At 51.3% G+C, this 18,236-nt stretch overlaps 1 protein-coding gene across 3 annotated transcripts in view; it reads left to right on the top strand.

Annotated features, from left to right (window-relative positions):
* Positions 1 to 18,236, top strand: part of CEP44 (centrosomal protein 44) — a 106,895-nt gene that overhangs the window by 17,892 nt on the left and 70,767 nt on the right. For all 3 annotated transcript variants that reach the window (XM_075347199.1, XM_075347197.1, XM_075347198.1), the window contains 2 exons: positions 3,830 to 3,940; positions 11,399 to 11,536. In XM_075347199.1, coding sequence (XP_075203314.1) covers positions 3,830 to 3,940; positions 11,399 to 11,536 — 249 coding nt within the window. The remainder of the gene's footprint in view (positions 1 to 3,829; positions 3,941 to 11,398; positions 11,537 to 18,236) is intronic.

Here is an 18,236-nt window from a genome sequence, read left to right as displayed (position 1 = left end):
GAAGGGGGGCCTAAGGCAGTGTTAGGCGGTGTTCACGTGTCCAGTAATCTTCCGTTAGAACAGATCTAGCAGCAATCCATTCACATAAAAGTTGTGCAGACATAACTTTGTCAGATATCGGTTTTGAAATAACTGATTTTAGCTGGATCCGTATTTTTTACCATGGGCGTCTATGAGAAATGGATCCGTTAACAGATTGCTATTTATCTTCTACTAGCTGTAGTACCCGGGCGTTGCCCGGTATAGTAACTGTCTCTCCCATTCTCTGTCTGTGTGTCTCTGTCTGTCTTTCTTTGTCTGTGCCTATGTCTCTGTCTGTTTCTATCTGTCTCCATCTCTGTGCCTGTCTGCCTCTCTTTTTTTCCCCCCATCTGTTTTTGTGTCTCTTTGCCCAGTCTGTCTCTTTGCCCAGTCTGTCTCTTTGCCCAGTCTGTCTCTTTGCCCAGTCTGTCTCTTTGCCCAGTCTGTCTCTTTGCCCAGTCTGTCTCTTTGCCCAGTCTGTCTCTTTGCCCAGTCTGTCTCTTTGCCCAGTCTGTCTCTTTGCCCAGTCTGTCTCTTTGCCCAGTCTGTCTCTTTGCCCAGTCTGTCTCTTTGCCCAGTCTGTCTCTTTGCCCAGTCTGTCTCTTTGCCCAGTCTGTCTCTTTGCCCAGTCTGTCTCTCTCTTCACACATAAGCTTCTTATACTAACAGTTTATTTTGTTCCTATAGCAACCACTGACAGTTGCTATTAATAGCCCGTATCTCCCAGCTCCATTCAGTTTAATGGAAGCGCACGATTTTGGAGAGTAACTGTAAAGCGCGGGGTTAAATTTTCCTGTCAAAACATAGTCTATGACGTTCCCTGGGTCACATGAGGCGTCTGTGCAGAATTTCGTGATTGTAAATGTGACGGTGTGGATTCCTTTAGCGGAAATACACACATACACTCCGCTTTATATATTAGATTTGAAACTGATCTAGTAATCAAAAAACGGATCCTTTACCAGTGATAGAAAAACAGATGGTTGGATAGCAATCAGTTAACCGATTTGTGTTCCATAGACTATAAGGTTTTAAAAAAAAACAAAAAAAAAAAAACAGGTGAAATCAGCTTGCTGCTGAATCCGTTCTAATGGATGATTACTGGACATGTGAATTTAGCCTAATTAGGGCCGATCAACTTGTTGTATTGCCAATGGGGCCTGATTATGAGCAGAAATCTGCATGTGAGAACGTGATTTTAGTGTTAAAATAATGCATGCCATAAGACGTCTCTACCTATAGGAGGAATTCCCCAGCTTCTTGTTTGTACAAGCTGTCAGGGATCCCTCAATTACGCAATTTGACAATACCTTTACGGTATGTGCGCACTAGGCGTTTTTTTTCACGCTGCGTTATGTGCGTTTTTGTCTCAAACGCACCCGCGGCTAAATAAACGCGGTAAAAACGCATGCGTTTTTACCGCAATTTGATGCGTTTTTTGCTGCGTTTTAGCCCACTGCGTTTTTAATCAGTGCACAATGCCATTAAAGATTGTTGATGAAAAAAAAAAAAAGGTCTGATGTCATTTCCTTCATCAAAATGTTCATTGTATGCAGGAGAGCAGACAGCAGCTGCAGAACTACAAGGCTCAGCATCCTCCATCCAGGACTGTATGCAGGAGTTTTTTGCCCCCCAAAAAAATGACGAGGGCTTCGCCATATTTTTGTATGCTAGCCGGGTACAGCAGGCAGGTACAGGCTGCCCCCAACCCCAGCTGCCTATTTGTACCCGGCTGGGAACCAAAAATATAGGGAAGCCCTTTTTTTTTTTTTTTTTTTTTTTTTTAATTTCATGACATAATTAAAAAAAAAAAAAAAATGACGTGGGCTTCGCCCAATTTTTGAGTCCAGCTGGGTACAACTAGGCAGCTGGGGATTGGAATACACAGTGCAGGGTGCCCATGCTTTCTGGGCACCCCCGCTGTGAATTGCAGTCCCGCAGCCACCCCAGAAAATGGCGCTTTCATAGAAGCGCCATCTTCTGGCGCTGTATCCAACTCTTCCAGCTGCCCTGATGCCGGGTGGCTCGCTGGGTAATAATGGAGTTAGGGCTAGCTGTATATTATCAGCTGGCCCTAAGCCCGAAATTCATGGTGTCACGCCAATATTAGACATGGCCACCATGAATTTCTAGTAATGATAAAAAAAAAAAACACAACACACAGAAAAATATTTTTATTAGAAATAAAACACAACACAATTAGTGACTCCATCTTTATTGAAATAAAGAACCCCCCCCCCCTCCGCAGTAATCCTGGGTCAGGGTCCCGCGCCGTCCAATCCGGATCCAATATCATCTGATCGGTTTGCTGGAAGGCAAAGCGATCAGATGATGTGTCAGGCTCTAGGGGCTGAAGCACATCACACATCAGCTGATTGTATAAAAGCCATTTATACAATCAGCAGATGCATCGGTGCAAAAAAAAAAAATAAAAAATAAAATAAATACTCACGTCTGTGCTGATTACCGGCAGCTCCTGGAGCGATCGGATGAGAGTCTGATCCTGTCCCATCGCTGCAGCAGCTGCCGGTAATCAGCTGATGAAGTCTCCTGACGGCAGGATCAGATGATAGCCGGCCGGGCGCGAAAAAGCCGGCGACACCGCGAGAATTACAATCAGCTGATGCGTCAGGTGACTGCATCAGGTGATCCACGGCCAGGTCCTGCAAGCTTCGTACGTGCCCCGGGGAGACTGCACACAGCCAGAGCGGCGGGACCGGGACAGGAGCGGGCATGGCACCATGACCCTGCAGACAGGTGAGTATATATGACTTTTTTCTTTTTTTTTTCTACTGTTCACTTTGGTTTTCGCCGCTGCCTCCACCTCCCGCCCAGACATGGCGCCGCACGGAGCTGACATGGCACCAGGCGGGTTGTGGACGCAGCGGTGACGGTACCGGGAGGATTCATGCTTCTGTGTTTACCAACAGAAGGAATCCTCTTCCTGTACACGTCACTATACTGCCCACCCCTTGCGTTTATAGCTGCGTTTTTAGTCATAGAAACGCAGCTATATGCGTTTTTCATTGCGTTGTTGAACATCTCATTGAACTCAATGGGTGAAAAACGCAGAAATAATTGACATGCTGCATTTTTGTGGTCACCACAAAAACGCAGCTACAAAAAAAGCTGTGTGCGGACAGCACTTCTGAAAACCCATAGACATTGCTGGGGAAGCAATGTCACTGCGTTTTCAGCACAAAAACGCGGTAAAAAACGCCGCTAAGAACGCCTAGTGCACACAAGGCCTTATAGTGAAAGTCTTCCCCCTCCTTCCAAAATGATGAAGTGAGTAAATTGGGGCTGTCTATTAGTGAACAACTCCTTTTTTTTTTTAAAGGACCACTCCAGTGTTTTTTTTTTTTTTTTGTTTTTTATTGCACCCCTGGAGTGTTTCTTTAAATGTAAGTCCCCTGCCCTCTGTCTTGTACTCTATTTCCACCGTCTTCATCTGTTTCCAGCTGCTCTCCAATCAGTATTTTGTGACCTGCCGGCAACTCCGATGTTTCATGGAGTGCGCCTGAGGTCACAAGTCTATGGGAGTCTCGTTTTGGCTCTCATAGAGATGTATTGGAAGCTTGTGATGTAACTTCTGATTTCCGGCCAGTAGTCGCAGTCACGATGGCGGGCATGAGCAGCGTGGTGAAAACGTGAGAGGGAAAATATGAGAAGACTGCAGGGAACTTATATTAAAAGCACCATTTCAGCCGTGATGAAAACCCCAAAACGCTGTAGTGGTGTTTTAGTGCATCTTATATTTATATATGCAGTTGTTGATTTTAATAACAATAATATATATTTTGTTAAGGTTAAAGTGCAGCCGGGTAAGAGAATAGCTTGTATGAAGGAAAAATGTGAAGTGTTTTATCCTGAAGAAACGTGCGTCCAGTCATCCATAAACCCTGAGAAAGATACTCAAGTAAGTAGTTGTTGTTGTTTTTGTCTATATTTTCATACTAATACTACATTTTTTTTTTTTTTTTTTTGAGTGGCCTTGTGTATTATAGCGCATTCTGCTACTCTACTCCTATACCATTAATAAGTGGTATGTGAACTCATACCGGCTGTACGGAGGCTAAAAGATCATACTATTAACCTCTGAATGTGGACCATGGTAGGAGAAGCCCCCCTATGTATAGACTCAGGCTAAGTGCACACTGTTCATACACTTAGCGAAGTGCTATTAAAAAACCAAAAATGGCCGCATAGTATGGACGTCATTTATCACCGTCCAAATGCATTTTTTCTTTATCGTTCCTTCCATGGGAGACCCAGACCATGGGTGTATAGCTAGCGCCTCCGGAGGACACACAAAGCACTACACTCAAATGTGTAGCTCCTCCCTCCGGGCTATATACACCCCCTGGATGACAATCTACCCAGTTCAACGCTTTGTGTTCCAGGAGGATCACACACATTTTCATTTCCTGATATTTTTTATTTTAATTTTTAAAGATTTGGAAGAAAAGCGGGTCCAGTCTGGACTCCCGGCATGTCCCTTCACGCTCCACTCTGCGGGGTGCTGTTAAGGTTGATTTTACTAAGGCTGGAGCCTTCACATGCCGAGCTCCTTCGCATCCTCTGTCGAGGCTCTGTTTGAAGTGGGAGCCATCACGGTCCTCTCTGCTTGCAGAAGACCGGTCTCCATCCGCAGCCCTGTCTGGTCCCTGCTGGAAGGAGCGTTAACCCCCACTCAGGGACATGGCCCTGCGTCTCAAAGCTAAGTATTGAGACGTTTTTTTCAGGGGTCCCGGGCACTTTTATTAGGGGGACAGTATGTGCTTTAGCGTTACTGTTAATTTCGGCCGGTTCTGGGAATTTTCCATGAGAACCGCGCCGACGGTGCCTGCTCGTCGGCCGCACTTTAAAATCTAGGCCCCGGCTTCAGTTTGGGCCTAGTTTCGTTTTCGGCTTCCTATGCATGTTTTGCATACAGCGCCGCCCACCGCCCGACCAGCAGAGGGGAGGGCACTCCTCTCTAGGGAGATGTACCCTCCCCTGTCTACCTCCCTGTGTCTCTCTGCCCTCTGTGTTTCCCGCTCCTGGGCTTATACACGCCCCCCCTCCTTCTCCCAGCGCCATTTTCTCAGCGTTTCTCACACTGGGAAGCGCTGGAAGCTGCAGCTGCACACTATCTGGAAGGCTGACACTTCACAGGGGAGCGGTGAAATCCGGAGGACACACAGAGAGCAGGGCTGGTAAGCCACAACCCCTGGTTGTGGACTTTTTATTACACTCTCAGGCTTTCTACAGGAGTGTATCTGGCTGCAGAACTTCCTCCACAGCAGCATGTCTGTCACTAGGAGCAAGACTGCAAACATGTATGCTATATGCACTGCTTGTAAGCGAATTCTGCCAGAGCCAAGCACATACCCACATTGTGATACCTGTGCTAATATGGTTGTGTCTCAGCCTGGAGCCTCCGCAGGGGTCCCTCCGGCTGCTCCAGCCCCGGTGGCTGAACCCCCGGCTTGGGTAGCATCTTTTTCACAAGCTCTTTCCAAGTCGTTTGCCGACTCCATGGGGCAGCTGTCCCGGACGCTGCTGTCTATGCATCAGCCTCCCTCTCAGGGTGTCTCTGCGGCTCCGAGCTCTGCAGAGCCCTCAGAGCAGGTCCTAGGACCCCGTCCCCCTAAACGGAGACGCACGGACCCTTCTCCTTCCTCGTCCCACGGCTCTGATTCACAAGCCGAGGTGCAGGGCGAGGAGGATTCACTTGCTGTGGGCTCAGACGCTGCCTCTATGTACCCCATTGACTTGTCTGAGGGTGATGCGGATGTTAGTGACTTGATTACGTCCATTAACTCCGTACTGAACCTCAACCCACAAGAGTCAGAGGAACAACCCTCTCTGGTAGAGGTACACCAGTTTACCTCTCCTAAGAAACCTAGGAGTATGTTTTTTTAACCACTCCAGCTTTCAGACCACTGTTAACAAGCCCAGGGCCTGTCCTGACAAACGCTTTCTGAAGCGTAGTTCAGATGACCGTTTTCCTTTTCCACCAGAGGTGGTTAAGGAATGGGCCCAGTCCCCAAAGGTGGACCCTCCGGTGTCCAGAATCTCAGCCCGCACAGTCGTTGCTGTGGCTGACGGCACTTCTCTTAAGGACCCCACTGACCGCCAGGTTGACCTTCTGGCCAAGTCTGTATTTGAGGCGGCAGGAGCCTCCTTCTCCCCGTCTTTTGCGGCAGTATGGGCTCTTAAGGCTATCTCTGCCTTGCTGGCGGAGATTCATTCCCTCTCCAGGGACTCTATTCCTGAGATGGATGCCTTAACTTCTCAAGCTTCGGCTTTTGCATCCTACGCCATGTCTGCCATCCTGGAGGCTTCTCACCGCACGGCAGTGGCCTCCGCTAACTCCCTCGCGATCCGCAGGATCTTGTGGCTTCGAGAGTGGAAAGCGGACGCTTCCTCTTAAGAAGTACCTTGCGAGTCTCCCTTTTACTGGGTCCCGGCTGTTTGGGGAACAGCTTGATGACATAATTAAGGAGGCTACTGGTGGGAAGAGTACTTCCTTGCCACAAACTAAAGCCAAGAAACCTGCCCAGGTCAGGAACCAATCGAGGTTTCGTTCCTTTCGTTCCTCTAACTGGTCATCCTCTAAGCCCTCGGCCTCGTCCACTACCGCCAAGGATCGTAAATCCAACTGGCGCGCAAAGCCGCGTCCTCAAAAGACCGGAGGAGCCGCTGCCACCAAGGCAGCCTCCTCGTGACTATCTGGCCGCGCCAGCAAAGTCCTTGGTCGGTGGCAGGCTCTCCCACTTTGGCGACGTGTGGTTGCAACACGTCTCCGATCAGTGGGTGCGGGATATCATCACCCACGGCTACAGGATACCTTTTTCTTCCAGCCCGCCAAACAGATTTTTTCTGTCCACCCCCCCCCCCCGCTCCAAAGCCGCCGCCTTCTCTCAGGCCGTGGCATCCCTGCAGGCCAACGGTGTAATTGTTCCGGTCCCCGCCCGGGAACGGTTCAGCGGTTTCTACTCAAACCTCTTTCTAGTCCCCAAAAAGGACGGTTCCTCCCGACCCATCCTGGATCTCAAGCTTCTCAACAAGCATGTTCAGGTGCGGCACTTTCGCATGGAATCTCTGAGATCGGTCATTGCCTCAATGACCCAGGGAGATTTTCTGGCATCCATCGACATCAGAGATGCCTACCTGCATGTGCCTATTGCGGTCTCACACCAGCGCTGGCTACGCTTTGCAATCGGAGAGGAACACTTCCAGTTCGTGGCTCTTCCCTTTGGCTTAGCCACGGCCCCTCGAGTGTTCACCAAGGTCATGGCAGCAGTGGTTGCGGTCCTGCACCTCCAGGGATTGGCAGTGATTCCTTACCTGGACGACCTTCTAGTCAAGGCCTCATCCAGTGTAGACTGCCAGCGGAGTGTCTCTCTCACTGTCACCACGCTAACTCAGTTCGGGTGGCTTGTCAACCTCCCCAAGTCGACTCTGACCCCGACCCGGGTACTTTTGTACCTAGGGATGGAATTCGAGACTCTGCCGGCACTTGTCAAGTTGCCCTTAGTCAAACAGCAGTCCCTTCGTCTGGCGGTGCGCTCTCTGCTGAGGCACCGCCGTCATTCCATCAGACACCTCATGCAGGTGCTGGGTCAGATGGTGGCGTCCATGGAAGCGGTTCCCTTTGCCCAGTTCCATCTGCGTCCCTTGCAGCTGGACATTCTCCGCTGTTGGGACAAGCGGATCTCTTCCTTGGACAGGCTGGTGGCTCTGTCATCACAGGCCAGGAACTCCCTTCAGTGGTGGCTTCAGCCCCTCTCCCTGTCACAGGGACGTTCCTTCCTGACTCCGTCCTGGGTGATCCTCACCACGGATGCCAGTCTCTCCGGCTGGGGAGCGGTATTTCTCCATCACCGAGCACAGGGCACTTGGACTCCGTCCGAATCAGCCATCCCGATCAATGTGCTGGAAATCAGAGCTGTGTTTCTAGCTCTCCTGGACTTTCACCACCTATTGGCGGGCAAGCACATTCGGGTTCAGTCGGACAACGCGACAGCGGTTGCCTACCTCAATCACCAGGGCGGAACTCACAGCCGTCTGGCGATGTTGGAGGTTCAACGAATCCTCCAGTGGACGGAGGACTTCAAGTCCACCATATCTGCAGTCCACATCCCAGGCGTGGAAAACTGGGAGACCGATTATCTCAGCCGTCAAACCGTGGACGGCGGCGAGTGGGCCCTGCATCCGTCAGTGTTCAGATCGATCTGCCGCAAGTGGGGCACTCCGGAAGTAGATCTAATGGCTTCCCGGCACAACAACAAGGTTCCGGTTTACGTGGCTCGCTCCCACGATCCTCAAGCCTTCGCAGCAGACGCACTGGTTCAGGATTGGTCTCAGTTCAGTCTGGCCTATGTGTTTCCCCCTCTAGCTCTCTTGCCCAGGGTTCTGCGCAAGATCCGAATGGAGGGCCGTCGAGTCATACTCATTGCTCCGGACTGGCCCAGGCGAGCCTGGTACCCAGATCTGCTCCGCCTGTCCGTAGAGGTGCCGTGGCATCTCCCGGACCGCCCAGACCTTCTCTCTCAAGGTCCGTTCTTCCGCCAGAATTCTGCGGCTCTCAGATTGATGGCGTGGCTATTGAGTCCTGGATCCTGACGGCTTCAGGCAATCCCTCTGAGGTAATCTCCACCATGACTCAGGCTCGGAAGTCTTCCTCGGCTAAGATTTACCACAGGACTTGGAGAATTTTCCTGTCCTGGTGTCGCTCTTCCGGCCATGCTCCTTGGCCGTTCGCCTTGCCGACCATCCTGTCTTTTCTACAGTCAGGTCTGCAGTTGGGTCTGTCCCTCAATTCCCTTAAGGGACAGGTGTCGGCTTTGTCGGTATTGTTCCAGCGGCGTATCGCCCGACTGGCTCAGGTGCGCACCTTCATGCAGGGCGCATCTCACATCATCCCTCCTTACCGGCGACCCTTGGATCCCTGGGACCTTAATCTGGTCCTCACGGCCTTACAGAAACCCCCTTTTGAGCCTCTCAGGGAAGTTCCTTTGTCTAGACTTTCACAGAAAGTTGTCTTTCTAGTAGCCATAACTTCTCTCAGGAGAGTTTCTGATTTGGCTGCGCTTTCTTCGGAATCCCCCTTTTTGGTGTTTCACCAAGACAAGGTGGTTCTGCGTCCGACTCCGGACTTTCTCCCTAAGGTGGTGTCTTCCTTCCACCTTAACCAGGACATTTCATTGCCCTCTCTTTGTCCGGCCCCTGTGCATCGCTTTGAGAAGGCGTTGCACACCTTGGATTTGGTGCGGGCGCTCCGAATCTATGTGTCTCGCACCGCCGTTTTTCGGCGGTGCACCTCACTTTTTGTGCTAACCACGGGTCAGCGCAAGGGCCTCTCGGCGTCTAAACCGACCCTGGCTCGTTGGGTTAGGTCGGCTATCGCCGATGCCTACCAGTGTTCTCAGGTGCCTCCCCCCGCCGGGGATTAAGGCGCACTCGACCAGAGCTGTCGGTGCCTCCTGGGCTTTCAGACACCAGGCTACGGCTCAGCAGGTGTGTCAGGCTGCCACTTGTTCCAGTCTGCACACTTTTTCTAAGCACTACCAAGTGCATGCTCATGCTTCGGCAGATGCGAGCTTGGGCAGACGCATCCTTCAGGCGGCTGTCGCCCATTTGTGAAGTTAGGTTTTGCCTACTTCTCAGTTTGGTTTATTTCCCACCCATGGACTGCTTTGGAACGTCCCATGGTCTGGGTCTCCCATGGAAGGAACGATAAAGAAAAAGAGAATTTTGTTTACTTACCGTAAATTCTTTTTCTTGTAGTTCCGACATGGGAGACCCAGCACCCCCCCTGTTGCCTGTTGGCAGTTTTTGTTCCGTGTGTTTCACGGCTGTTGTTAGTAGACAGAGTTCTGGTTTTGCCGAGTTTTACTCTATCTCTACTTATGGGTGGATGTCCTCCTTCAGCTTTTGCACTGAACTGGGTAGATTGTCATCCAGGGAGTGTATATAGCCCGGAGGGAGGAGCTACACGTTTGAGTGTAGTACTTTGTGTGTCCTCCGGAGGCGCTAGCTATACACCCATGGTCTGGGTCTCCCATGTCGGAACTACAAGAAAAAGAATTTACGGTAAGTAAACAAAATTCTCTTTGTTTGTTTTATTTGTTGATCAATTCAAGTCCTCTTTCTCAAGAGTATCATTACCTGGTGTGTCTGTCATTTCTACAAGTAGGTGATATCCCCGCATGGGATCCATTACATTCCTGCTTGCCTATCCAGTTTTGCTTCTTTCCGGAATGTATAGGTCTCCAGAAAGGACACAGTATTGTCATCCTCTCACTATAGGAATCGGTAAAGCTCCCCCTCTGTGGACCCAGTGACCACCTTACATGATGTCAGTGGACACAATGTGACATAAAACTGATCTACATTGAAAGATGAATAACGTGTTCTGCTTTCTCTGACAAGAATTAGTCTGGTGATTACGTTCTATAAGATGCCCATAACCTGCCATCTTTGGTGAGATCAGGCCGGTGTATGATGGGAATCGAGTCCCTTGATAAAAATGTATATAAGAAAAAAAAAAAATTCCCAAAAATGAATTACATTATGGATTATAAGACGCACCCCAACTTCAGAGGAAAAAAAAGTGAATAAAAAATATGGGGTCAGTCTTAAAATCCGGTGGTGTCTTACCGGAGGGGAGTGGCTTTGATGGTGGAGCAGGAGGCACACTATTGGCTGGGCCAGCAGCAGCTGGTCTGGGGCTGCCAGCAATGAAGGCTTCAAAGAAATGGTGCTCGAAGTCGGCGCGTGTACAGATTCAGCTATCTGCTCAATGACAAGCCAAGAACTCATCTGCGCATGCGCACCTCCGGGCGCCATTTTCCTTAAGTCAGCTGCAGGGAGATCAATGTGCCGGAGGCAGCATGTACGCAGATGAGATCTGGAGCCGAGAGCTCCATCTGCGCACCTGCCGACTCCTGGCGCCATTATTCAAAGTCCTCACCGCCCACAGCAATCGCCGCAGCACGAGCCCAGCCGCCGCAGCACAAGCCCTGCCGCCGCAGCACAAGCCCAGCCGCCGCAGCACAAGCCCGGCCTCTGCAGCCCCTGCACAGCTGCCGCAGCATTGCCCCTGCCTACTGCTACCCCTCTCCATCACCTCTTAGTAAGCTACATTTGGATTCTAAGACGCACCCCTCACTTTCCTCCCAACTTTTTGGGAGGAAAAGTGCATCTTACAATCCGAAAAATATGATATTTTTTCTTTTATAATCACACCTATAATGGCTTCCTTGTTTTCTAGGAGTCCCCTTTTTTTGAAAACTCTCTAATAGGCACACTTCTTCTCTTTTGTAAGAGATCTTGGTAGGGAAACATCAGAGCTTCGTATATATTAATGAATCTATATCTACTGCAGAAAAAAATCCTCGTGGAGTGTCATATCGGTACCGACCTTCTGTCTCCATTGCCTGTGTCTGATGAAGTGGTCATGTCTCAAGCAGAAGAAGAATTTTCCACATCAGATTATGAAGCTGAGGAGCCATGTGAAAATAAAGTAAGAGGCGCGATTACGTGGTTTATTTTTATGGGCGGGTACTTGGATAACGCTGGTGATGACATTCCAGCGACGCCCATAATCTCGCGCCTGCGCAATAACCTCACCAGCGCTCGCAATTTGCACAATGTTCAGTCCCGCGATAGTGCCTCTGCGCATGCGCGAGAACTCAGGAGCACTGCGTTACATGAGGGCGGCGTCCTGATGTATGTAAATGAACAATGGGGGACGGCGAACAGCGGCAGGAGGGGGAATAACGGGCGAAAAACAGCCCGCCCCAGTGGCCAGAAAACATCATTAGCATACCAAAAGGTAAGATTTTATAAAGTGTTTATTTAGGTCTGAAAGGGGGGGGGGGGCCAGTAGCAAGATGAACCTTTCTAGAATGCAGCCCAGGAGCTGCAGAAGGGGATTCTTTTAGTTTAATTGCGAAAATTCTGGTGACAGGTTCTCTTTAAATAACAGATTTTTGCCAGATCCGTTTTTTTTAACATGGGATTTCTTTTTCGCTCCTAATTGGGAGACCCAGACAATTGGGTGCATAGCTACCGCCTCCGGAGGCCGCACAAAGCACTACACTTAAAAGTGTAAGGCCCCTCCCCTTCTGGCTATACACCCCCCCCGTGGGAGCACGGGTCCTTCAGTTTTTTGCTTTGTGCGAAGGAGGTCAGACACGCACGCATAGCTCCACTGTTTAGTCAGCAGCAGCTGCTGACTATGTCGGATGGAAGAAAAGAGGACCCATACAAGGGTCCCCAGCATGCTCCCTTCTCACCCCACTTTTTGTCGGTGGTGCTTGTTAAGGTTGAGGTACCCATTGCGGGTACGGAGGCTGGAGCCCACATGCTGATTCCTTCCCCATCCCCATTAGGGCTCTGGGCGAAGTGGGATTTTACCGGTCTCCAGGCACAGAGACCGTGCTCCATCCGCAGCCCCTGGAGAAGCCGCTGGATATGGAGCTGAGTATCGTCAGGGACATGGCCCTGCTCCGTCAAGGTACTCTGTGTCCCCGTGCATACGCGCGCACACCGCAGCATGGCTGGGTGTGTTAGTGCGCCGGGGACAACAGCGCTGCTGCGCTTGTGCCATTTCCTCACTTCAGCTTAGCTGAGTGGGTAGACTCAGGGAGAACGGTCGCGCCGGCCGCTGGGACTGCGACGCGGCTGGGACTTGTGGTGCGCCGGGGACTTCCGCGCTGGCCGTGCATATATCACGGCCGCGCTTATTACTACAGTCCCCGGCTTTTGCGGCCTAGTTCATTCGTTCCCGCCTCCGCACCTGCCAGTCAGGAGGAGGGCGGGACGCTGTACAGAGCATCAGCGCTGAGGGCTGGAGTCGTTTTTACATACTCCAGCCCTCACACCAGGCACAGTAGGACGCAGTTTCCCGCTCTTTGTTTGTGGCACGCCCACGGTCCGCCCCTCTTCACAGAACGCCGGCAGCCATTCCTGCCTGCACGCTGAGCTGCAGAGGGGAGACCCAGACACGGGATTCTACGGCCTCATACCCGCTGTTCAGCGGGCGGTAAGCAGCCCTCAAGGGCTCACCCCCACTTGTGCCGTTTGTATACTGAGTATTTTGTGTTGCAAATACTTTGTACTGTACGGTCGCTGGTGATTCTCGGCTATATACCCTCCTAGATTACAAGGAGGCAACAGCATGTCGTCCGCAAAACGCAAGGGTGCCAAGGCACAGACATTATATGCTGCCTGTACCGCATGTGGGGCTGCTCTACCGGCAGGTTCCACTGACCCCCATTGTGTGCAGTGCTCGGCCCCTGTGCAACTTGCACAGCCGGGGCCTCTGCTGGACGTGACCCAGGGTGTACCACCTGTGAATGCTGTCCAGGTGACAGGAACGGAGTTTGCAGCTTTTGCTGACAGATTGTCTATGACCATGTCAAGGATTCTTGAAACATTGCAGTCTAGACCAGTAACTCAGACCACGGACACTGTGGCATCATTGCTCCCTGGTCCCCCTCAGCTGGAACACTTCCAAGCTCCGGGGGTGTCACATGCACCCCAGGGTGACGATTCTGACTCGGACGACAGTCCCAGACAACCTAAGCGGGCTCGTTATGAGGGGCCCTCAACTTCGTCTCACTGGTCAGGGTCCCAGCGGGACGGATCTATGGGTGATGAGGCGGATGTAACTGATCAAGATTCTGATCCTGGGTCCGCCCTCAATCTGGATACACCGGATGGTGACGCCATAGTGAATGATCTTATAGCGTCCATCAATAGGATGTTAGATATTTCTCCGCCAGCTCCTACTCAGGAGGAGGCAGCTTCACAGCAGGAGAAATTCCATTTCAGATATCCCAAGCGTAAATTAAGCACTTTTCTGGACCACGCTGACTTTAGAGATGCAATCCAGAAACACCACGCTTATCCTGAGAAGCGGTTTTCTAAACGGCTTAAAGATACACGCTATCCTTTTCCCCCTGACGTGGTCAAGGGTTGGACCCAGTGTCCCAAGGTGGACCCTCCAATCTCGAGGCTTGCAGCTAGATCCTTAGTTGCAGTAGAAGATGGAGCGGCACTTAAAGATGCCACTGACAGGCAGATGGAGCTCTGGCTGAAATCCATCTATGAAGCTATTGGAGCGTCGTTGGCGCCAGCTTTCGCAGCCGTATGGGCACTCCAAGCTATTTCAGCTGGGCTTATACAGGTCGACTCGGTCACACGTACATCTGCCCCGCAGGTGGCACCATTGACCTCTCAAATGTCTGCATTCGCGTCTTACGCGATTAATGCTGTCCTGGACTCTACGAGCCGTACGGCGGTGGCGTCAGCCAACTCCGTGGTTTTGCGCAGAGCCCTGTGGTTGAGAGAATGGAAAGCAGATTCTGCTTCCAAGAAGTGCTTAACCAGTTTCCCCTTTTCTCGTGACCGATTGTTTGGGGAGCGTTTGGATGAAATCATTAAACACTCCAAGGGTAAGGACTCATCCTTACCTCAACACAGACAAAACAAGCCCCAACAAAGGAGGGGTCAGTCTGGTTTTCGGTCCTTTCGAGGCTCAGGCAGGTCCCAATTCTCCTCGTCCAAGAGGACTCAAAAGGATCAGAGAGGCTCAGATTCTTGGCGGACGCAGTCACGCCCAAAAAAGACAGCAGGAAGAACCGTTACCAAGACGGCTTCCTCATGACTTTCAGCCTCCTCTCTCCGCATCCTCGGTCGGTGGCAGGCTCTCCCGCTTTGGCGGCATTTGGCTGTCACAGGTCAAAGACCGTTGGGTGAGGGACATTCTGTCTCACGGGTACAGGATAGAATTCGTCTCTCGTCCTCCAACTCGTTTCTTCAGAACTTCCCCACCGCCCGACCGAGCCGATGCTCTGCTGCGGGCGGTGACCGCTCTAAAGGCGGAAGGAGTGGTGACTTCCGTTCCTCTTCAGGAACAAGGTCACGGTTTTTACTCCAATCTGTTTGTGGTGCCAAAGAAGGACGGGTCCTTTCGGCCCGTCCTGGATCTAAAGTTGCTCAACAAACATGTAAAAACCAGGAGGTTCCGGATGGAATCTCTCCGCTCCGTCATAGCCTCAATGTCTCAAGGAGATTTCTTAGCATCAATAGACATCAAGGATGCTTATCTTCACGTGCCGATTGCGCCAGAGCATCAGCGTTTTCTACGCTTCGTTATAGAAAGCGAACACCTGCAGTTCGTAGCGTTACCTTTCGGGCTGGCAACAGCCCCTCGGGTCTTCACCAAGGTCATGGCAGCAGTAGTAGCTGTCCTGCACTCGCAGGGTCACTCCGTGATCCCGTATTTGGACGATCTACTTATAAAGGCACCCTCTCAAGAGGCATGCCAACACAGCCTGAACGTGGCACTGAAGACTCTCCAGAGTTTCGGGTGGATTATCAACTTTTCAAAGTCAAATCTAACCCCGACCCAATCACTAACATATCTTGGCATGGAGTTTCATACTCTCTCAGCGATAGTGAAGCTTACACTGGACAAGCAGTGCTCTCTGCAGACAGGGGTGCAATCTCTCCTGCAGGGCCAGTCCCACTCCTTGAGGCGCCTCATGCATTTCCTAGGGAAGATGGTGGCAGCAATGGAAGCAGTCCCTTTCGCGCAGTTTCATCTGCGCCCTCTACAATGGGACATTCTCCGCCAATGGGACGGGAAGTCGACGTCCCTCGACAGGGATGTCTACCTCTCTCAGGCAACCAAGGACTCTCTCCGTTGGTGGCTTCTTCCCACCTCATTGTCAAAAGGAAAGTCGTTCCTACCCCCATCCTGGGCGGTGGTCACGACAGATGCGAGCCTATCAGGGTGGGGAGCAGTGTTTCTTCACCACAGGGCTCAGGGTACGTGGACTCAGAGAGAGTCCACCCTTCAGATCAATGTTCTGGAAATCAGAGCAGTCTATCTTGCTCTGCGAGCCTTCCAACAGTGGCTGGAGGGCAAGCAGATCCGGATTCAGTCGGACAATTCCACAGCGGTGGCGTACATCAACCACCAAGGGGGAACACGCAGTCGACAAGCCTTTCAAGAAGTCCGGCGGATTCTGACGTGGGTGGAAAACACAGCATCCACCATATCCGCAGTTCACATCCCAGGCGTGGAAAACTGGGAAGCAGACTTTCTCAGTCGCCAGGGCATGGATGCAGGGGAATGGTCCCTTCACCCGGACGTGTTTCAGGAGATCTGTCGCCGCTGGGGGATGCCGGACGTCGACCTGATGGCGTCACGGCACAACAACAAGGTCCCGGTTTTCATGGCACGGTCTCACGATCACCGAGCTCTGGCGGCAGACGCCTTAGTTCAGGATTGGTCGCAGTTCCGACTACCTTATGTGTTCCCACCTCTGGCATTGTTGCCCAGAGTGCTCCGCAAAATCAGGTCCGACTGCCGTTGCGCCATTCTCGTCGCTCCAGACTGGCCAAGGAGGTCGTGGTACCCGGATCTGTGGCATCTCACGGTAGGACAACCGTGGGCGCTACCAGGCCGTCCAGACTTGCTGTCTCAAGGGCCGTTTTTCCATCTGAATTCTGCGGCCCTGAACCTGACTGTGTGGCCATTGAGTCCTGGATCCTAGGGACCTCAGGTTTATCTCATGATGTTGTTGCCACCATGAGACAGGCTAGGAAACCATCCTCCGCCAAGATCTACCACAGAACGTGGAAGATATTCTTATCTTGGTGCTCTGCTCAGGGAGTTTCTCCCTGGCCATTTGCATTACCTATTTTTCTTTCCTTCCTGCAGTCTGGGTTGGAAAAAGGTTTGTCGCTTAGCTCCCTTTAAAGGACAAGTCTCTGCGCTATCCGTATTCTTTCAGAAGCGCCTGGCGCGACTTCCTAAGGTACGCACGTTCCTGCAAGGGGTTTGTCATATCATTCCCCCTTACAGGCGGCCATTGGAACCCTGGGATCTGAACAAGGTTCTGATTGCTCTCCAGAAGCCACCTTTCGAGCCTATGAAGGAGATTTCCTTTTCTCGGCTTTCACAGAAAGTGGCTTTTCTGGTGGCGGTCACGTCTCTTCGGAGAGTGTCAGAGCTGGCGGCGTTATCTTGCAAATCTCCCTTCCTGGTGTTTCACCAAGACAAGGTAGTACTGCGTCCAATTCCAGAGTTTCTTCCCAAGGTGGTATCTTCCTTTCATCTCAATCAGGATATCACTTTACCATCTTTGTGTCCGCATCCAGTTCACCATTTTGAAAAGGGTTTACATCTGTTGGACCTGGTGAGATCACTCAGGATCTACATTTCTCGCACGGCGTCTCTGCGCCGTTCGGATGCACTCTTTATCCTGGTCGCTGGTCAGCATACAGGGTCGCAAGCTTCCAAATCCACCCTTGCGCGGTGGATCAAGGAACCAATTCTTCACGCCTACCGTTCTGCTGGGCTTCCGACTCCTTCTGGACTGAAGGCCCATTCTACCAGAGCCGTGGGTGCGTCCTGGGCATTACGGCATCAGGCTACGGCTCAGCAGGTGTGCCAGGCGGCTACCTGGTCGAGTCTGCACACTTTCACCAAGCATTATCAGGTGCATACCTACGCTTCGGCGGATGCCAGCCTAGGTAGACAAGTCCTGCAGGCGGCGGTGGCCCACCTGTAAGAAAGGGCTGCCTGACAGCCCGATCGCGAGGTATTATTTTACCCACCCAGGGACTGCTTTTGGACGTCCCAATTGTCTGGGTCTCCCAATTAGGAGCGAAAAAGAAGGGAATTTTGTTTACTTACCGTAAATTCCTTTTCTTCTAGCTCCAATTGGGAGACCCAGCACCCGCCCTGTTTTTCTGAGGGTATTTGTTTTTCGGGTGCACATGTTGTTCATGTTAATAACTTACGTTCTCCGATATTGTTTATCGGATTGAATTTGTTTTTGAAACAGTTATTGGCTTTCCTCCTTCTTGCTTTTGCACTAAAACTGAAGGACCCGTGCTCCCACGGGGGGGTGTATAGCCAGAAGGGGAGGGGCCTTACACTTTTAAGTGTAGTGCTTTGTGCGGCCTCCGGAGGCGGTAGCTATGCACCCAATTGTCTGGGTCTCCCAATTGGAGCTAGAAGAAAAGGAATTTACGGTAAGTAAACAAAATTCCCTTCTTTATGGAGCACGGATCTGATAACTGATTGCAATTTATCTTCCATTGGTAAAGGATCCGTTACAAATGCAAGTAAAATGGATGGCTGAATAGCAATCAGTTAATGGATCTGTTCCCCATAGACTCCCATGGAAAAAAAAAAATGG

This window comes from Anomaloglossus baeobatrachus, chromosome 1 (genome assembly GCF_048569485.1).
Source record: "Anomaloglossus baeobatrachus isolate aAnoBae1 chromosome 1, aAnoBae1.hap1, whole genome shotgun sequence".
Classification (NCBI taxonomy): Eukaryota; Metazoa; Chordata; class Amphibia; order Anura; family Aromobatidae; genus Anomaloglossus; species Anomaloglossus baeobatrachus.
This window is presented reverse-complemented; position numbering and strand designations above follow the sequence as displayed.